Raw genomic sequence first — 6,320 nt, 5'->3', positions numbered from 1 at the left:
GCAAAGTGCTTTACAAAACAAGATAAAATCACCAACAGTTAAAAAATTGTCCTAAAACATAAGAGTAAAAGGTTGGACAAAAAGGTAGTAAAAAAATAATAAAGCAAGAGAATAAAACAAGGGTAAAAGAGAAAAATTAAATAATAAAATCATGATATAATATAATAAAAGAGAACATGCTAACATTATTCCTCTGTGCTTCCAGGTTCGTCTCTCTACTCTCTGTGTCTCCACTCGGTGAAGATGTAGCCTGTTTGATTTCGGTGGAGATGTTTCTAAACAGGATCTCCTCTGCCCTGTTGCCGTGGTTACTGTGGCTGTCGTTCCTCCCGGTCCCCGCCGCCCCGACGACAGGCTCCGCCCCCACCTCCCCGCCGCCGGCCAACACCACGCTGCTGTTCGACGGCGGCGCCCCCGGCTACGGCCTGCGGAACTGCAGCTGCTCCTCGCCGGTGCGGGACTGCGACGAGGCTCTGGCCAACATCCTGTGCAGCTGCCGCACCGTCCCGCGCTCCGCTCTGCCCCCCGCTGGGCTGACGGCGCCGGGCGGGCTGAGCGTCTGGCTGAGGGAGCGCTGGCCGCTGGAGGAGCTGCTGAACGGGAGCCAGGTCGGACACTTGCGGCTGTCTTTTTGCGGCGTAAACCCGCCGGACAGTCGGTACCTGGCTCTGTTTGGACTCCGCACCCTGAGGATCCACAGCGCGGCCCCGGGAGCGCCGTACCCCGACCAGGAAATTACAATCGCCCCTGCAGCGGGGGGAGCGGCGGAGGTAGAGCCCCTCTCCTCCTCCTCCTCCTCCTCCTCCTCCTCCATCCTCCACATGACCTTCCTGGATGTAGCGGTGCTGAACGGCCTCTCTGCCCTGAAGGCGTACAGCGTGGTGGGACCGCCGGCGCCCAGCCTGTCCCAGCACTTCCCCCACCTGCCCCTGCCCCGCCCCCTGCCCTCCTCAGCTGACCCCTCGGACCGCAGTGAGCCTCAGCAGAACTGCCTCCTCACCTTCGTCTACTAACAACAAGAGCCTCGGTCAGGCTGCATCGCTGCACAGGGATCATTTACACTGCAGCTGGATGTTCTTCGTCTTTGTCTCCTAAAATTGCAAAGGAAACGTTTCCCATCTGGAATATAATATCTTTCTGTTCGACTGTCACGCTGGCATGCCTGCGTCTCAAGGAGAGGTTCATATCTTTCTCGGCACTATGCATTTTCTTCTGAGAGATTGTTGAATTCATGCGTGCTGCTCCTGCTACTTCGTTTCCCCGCGCCAACAGGAATTGCCTGATACAAGATACAAGGTGTGGGGACTTCTACACCGGCTACAGGTCAAAAATGCGACATGTTTTGGGTGCCAGTCCTTAGTATAAGTGACACTGACATGCAGACGGCTGTAACAACCCAGATCCTGACTTCACAGCTGATCTGCTCCAACTGGAGGCGGCACTTTGGGCATTGCTGCATCCTTGTGTTAATCTACTGGAACTGCGACACATTCCACATTACCTGCGTTGTGTGTGTTCACATACATAAAGCACTCCAGATCCTAGCTCTTATCCTGGTTTGAGTTATATTCGGGATGAGGTGTCTGTGTGCACCGACACATTCTGATCACAAATATCCCCCTAGATATGAATATTCTTAATATTATAATGGAAAAAAGTCGCAAAAACAAGCTAATATTGTCATATTCCAGCTATCACCAGGGTTTCTAATAAGCAAGATGACAGATAATAGCATTTTTCATATGCTAACTCTTATATGGAGTACTTAACTATTCCCGAATAACACTACACAACTGCAAATGTGCTCGTAAACGCTCTCATCATGTTGACTAATCCACCCAGCAGCTGGGTGACACACCATTGGCTATGGTTACACATTTCATTTCAATGCGATGTTCGAGATCTGATTCTAAAGATCAGATTTTATGAGATTGCGTGGCTGAATGTCCACACTCGGGACTGAAAATGTCTGCTGCGTGTCTCCAGTGGATGTGTTTTTATTTAAATCTGCGTCTGCATTGCTTTCCCCCGCTCTCCCTCTCCGTCTCTTTACATTGACTCCATGCACGTTGTGATTGATTGCACCCAGGCTGACGCGAGCCTGTCCGCTTCCATATCCGGTTCTGAAGATCTGACAGCAGTGTGAGCAAAATCCAAAATCTGTCCCTGAAGGCTCGCTGGCCTGATCAGATGATAAACGGTAATCAAAGTGAAGTGTATCCGTAGCCGCAGACCGACTCCGCCAGACTGCGCTCTGATGTATCATCTGCTACAGCAATATCCAAGAGGCGAACCGCTCGCCGGCTCTCAGAGAGGGACGAGACGTTCCAGATCACATTCACGGCTGCCAAGTGGGAGTTTGGGCTTTATCTTCAACTCCCATCCGGGTGTTGTCAGCTATATTAGAGCGGCGGGGCGGCGTGGTGAGTAGGGAGGCCGTGCTTCAACTGGGAGGCCTGGTTTCAAGCTGAGGCCCAGAATCAAACGCACCAAAATGACTAAAGCAGAGAGCCATGCTGTTCAGTAACCGTGTGCAAAGAGTGGAAAGTTGCCTAATAGCACTGGTCAAGAAATAAAGCCTCTTTGCGCCTGTCATGGTCATACATATCGTCAGTGTCGGATGAAAACCTTGTATCTACCTCCACTTTTGGTGATTTTCATGTCTTAAATTGAAAGATGAAGAAGGAAGATGGTCTGTGTGTTGAGAAAGATCTGTGATCCTTGGGTTTGTGAAGACCTTTCATAACCCGCATTAGAGAAACTGAAAAATGCCTGATCATCAAGCTAAAACCAAGGCTGCTCCTGAAAAGTTGACATTTTGGAGATACAAGGTTTTTACCCGACAACAGCGATATGTAATTTGTATGTAAATTGTATTATTTTGCTCACATAAACATGCAAATCGACGTTATGCCCAATTCACTATCACTTCACAACACCAACTCCTCTAAATTATGACCATCAAACAGACTGGAGGGGTTCCCTATGGAAGCCCATTCCCGCCACTCAATAAAATAAAAAACAACTAAATTCTGACTTTATATCTCACAATTCTCACTTTATATCTCGGAATTCTGACTTTTTTTTTTTTTTAAGTCAGAATTCCGAGATATAAAGTCAGAATTCCGAGATATAAAGTCAGAATTCGGAGAAAAAAAAGTCAGAATTCCGAGATATAAAGTCAGAATTCCGAGATATAAAGTCAGAATTCCGAGATATAAAGTCAGAATTCTGAGATATAAAGTCACAGTTGCAAGAAAAAAACTCAAAATTGAGTCGTTTTTTATTTTATTGAGTGGCGGGAATGGGCTTCCATAGGTTCCAGATCAGAGAAAGCTCCAATAATGAAGTGTTTTTTGGGTGCTAAGGTGCCAGCCTGGGTAGGTTAATCTTAAAGCTGAAGGATACAACTTGCAATAGGTGATGAAGGAAGTTGTTTGCTGCTACAACTTGATGTGCGTTAGTTGCTCTGCGCTCTTAGCTCAAGCAACTGAGCTGCAAAAAAATGCAGAGATTTCCGTCGCAGTGCAATCTTAGTGGATCTGGAGCTGAACCCCTGCCGGCTCCGGCGGTGCTGCTCAGTGAGCTGAACCTGCCTGCCGTGCGGAGGGCAGCGAGCGAGAAGACGACTTCCTCCTCCTCCGGGGATCAGTAGAGTAAATCACAAAGTAAATCCAGCAGCCGACTGCGGTGTACGCCGGCTGTAACGAATCCAGAGACTCCAGAGCGGGGTCGGGGCCCCCGAGGCGGAGCCGGGCGATGTTATTGTGTCTGGGAGGGGGCTTTTGTGTGTTAATGCTGCTTTACAGAGGATATTTAAAAAAGCGCATTATAGTCAAAGCTAGATATAAAGACGACCGCCTTTGGCAAAAAGGAGAGGAGAAAGTATTGAATGGAGGACACGGAGAGAGGCTGCTAGATGGAGAGAGAGAGAGAGAGAGAGAGGCTGTGTGGGTCTGCTGTGGTATGAGCTGACTGAGGCGCAGGAGGCTCTCTGTTATGAAGCCTGCGTTTTTCCAGCTGCTCCGCTCGCCCGCTCTTATTGAGTGCAGATGGCCTAATAAAACATGTTGTTTTGAAACAGGTTAATATGGACGCCCGGCGAACAGAGTCCCGGGGTTAGGATCCCGTCTCACCAGCCAATAAATCTCACTCTCCCTGGATCAAAACAATGGACGTGACTCTCAGTCGAATTGTGTGAATCGGTCGGTTGTTAACCCACTTAACGAGTGCAGACTCGCCGGTGGACGGGAGTCAATTCCTCTCCTGTCTTGGACGCGGCGGGAGCGCCCGGTCCGTCAGGGAGCAAATCTGAAGTAAATCACGCTCTGCCCTGACATAATGAATTTCCACAAGTTCTTGAGCGGGTCGTGTTTTGGTTTGGAACGGCACATCAGGAGGCACTTTAACCAGATGAGAGTGGAATCAGAGGACAATTTGAAAATAGCGTGTAAAGAGGTGATGGGAATACTGAGAGAAGTCATGGTCTGGATATGCAACGCTGTGCCTTACTCTCTTCTTTCATGCTCTCTCTTTCTTTCCCTCTCTTTTTATTTCTCTCCCTCTCTCCCTCTCTCCGGTTCCAGCTCATATCCTGAGAGAGACGGAGACGCTGTTAAAGCTGCTCTCACAAACACAATCTGCAGCCAACACTTCTGTTCCGCAGATCATTCAAGGACTGAGCTGGGCCTGTGTGTCTGTGTGTGTGTGTGTCTGTGTGTGTGTGTGTGTGTGCGTGTGTGTGTGTGTATGCCCATGCACATGCAGGCGTGTGTGCATGGGTGTGTCTTTGTGTCTGTGTGTGTGCATGTGCTCGCATTTATCTTCCCTACCCCTCGATCACACTTAATGCATCAAATGCGTCGCTCCCTGATGAAAGTTCAGTCAGTTCAGTTCAAATAAGAGAATCATTGTTCCCATCACCACCGCTGCATCACAGCAGATACAATACAAGTTTATTCTACTTTTGCACAGATTATGCTTTGGAGATTGGAGTCAACTAAACTGAATGTTCTTTCGTAATGAAAACATTTAATCAGTGAATCAGCATTGCAATTAAAACCTCTGTTGTTGCGCTCCAATCAATAACCAATAACTTAATCCCTTTCTTCTTAATATGTTTGAGCCTCAGGATCCTTCGGTAGATAGAAGGTAGATGTAGTTTGCAGCATTAAGTGTGATTGCACTGTTGTATATGTTGCTGTTGTCAGGTGAAAACCTCTTTCTCGGTCTAGTACATCTCTTTTGTTTTTTTGGGAAAGATTGTTGAATTCCTACTTTCTACATGCGTGCTGCTACTGTGTTCCTGCAACCCCAGCAAATACTTGCATTATTAAGTCAAGCTGTGGGGACTTCTACACCGGCTACAGGTCAAAATGTGACATATTTTGGACACCAAACCTTAGTATAACTTAGTATAATGTCGTTATGCTAAACAGAAGGTTGTAACTTTTCAGGAACCAAGACATGGTTGTTTTTAGCTTGACCACCATGCAGTTTTCAGTTTATCCAATAAGTTTTCAAAAGGTTTCATAAGCCCAAGAGGTGCAGAAATTCACGTCATCCTTCAGTTTAAGTTAAAAGACGAAACTCACCAAAATTGTATTTCCGAGGTTTTCACCCGACGACGACGACGACGACGATATGTAGATCTTTAAACTTTCTTTAGCTACAGTTTGCGATGTGCTTCACTTATTTTCACGGCCCTGTGTTGTGTGTTGAGGCTTCATTCTGGCACTGAAGGCACTTTCTGTTTCATCTCTGCTGTTTTTACCACGTGGATCTGAGGATCTGTGGATCTGAGGGTCTGTGGGTCTGTGGATCTGAGGGTCTGTGGGTCTGTGGATCTGTGGATCTGAGGGTCTGAGGGTCTGTGGATCTGTGGGTCTGTGGATCTGAGGGTCTGTGGATCTGTGGATCTGAGGGTCTGTGGATCTGTGGATCTGAGGGTCTGTGGATCTGTGGATCTGAGGATCTGAGGGTCTGTGGGTCTGTGGATCTGTGGATCTGAGGGTCTGTGGATCTGAGGGTCTGTGGATCTGTGGGTCTGTGGATCTGAGGATCTGAGGGTCTGTGGATCTGTCGGTCTGTGGATCTGTGGATCTGTGGATCTGAGGGTCTGTGGATCTGAGGGTCTGTGGATCTGAGGGTCTGTGGATCTGTGGATCTGAGGGTCTGTGGATCTGAGGGTCTGTGGATCTGTGGGTCTGAGGATCTGTGGATCTGTGGGTCTGAGGATCTGTGGATCTGTGGATCTGTGGATCTGTGGATCTGAGGGTCTGTGGGTCTGTGGATCTGAGGGTCTGTGGGTCTGTGGATCT

The 6,320-nt window shown here is 48.2% G+C and overlaps 1 protein-coding gene across 1 annotated transcript; it reads left to right on the top strand.

Moving 5' to 3' along the window:
* The first annotated feature begins 269 nt into the window (after positions 1-269).
* On the top strand, positions 270-1,013 carry LOC139917165 (exosomal polycystin-1-interacting protein-like). The gene has a single exon (XM_071906236.2). The coding sequence runs from the start codon at positions 270-272 to the stop codon at positions 1,011-1,013; it is 744 nt and encodes a 247-aa protein (XP_071762337.2).
* Positions 1,014-6,320: the final 5,307 nt, after the last annotated feature.

The sequence above is a fragment of the Centroberyx gerrardi genome, chromosome 10 (genome assembly GCF_048128805.1).
Source record: "Centroberyx gerrardi isolate f3 chromosome 10, fCenGer3.hap1.cur.20231027, whole genome shotgun sequence".
Classification (NCBI taxonomy): domain Eukaryota; kingdom Metazoa; phylum Chordata; class Actinopteri; order Beryciformes; family Berycidae; genus Centroberyx; species Centroberyx gerrardi.
The sequence above is the reverse complement of the archived record's forward strand: the minus strand, read 5'-3'. Positions and strand labels throughout refer to the sequence as shown.

Coding starts and splice junctions, on each gene's coding strand:
- LOC139917165 (XM_071906236.2), top strand. CDS start 270: ATGTTTCTAAACAGGATCTCCTCTGCCCTGTTGCCGTGGTTACTGTGG.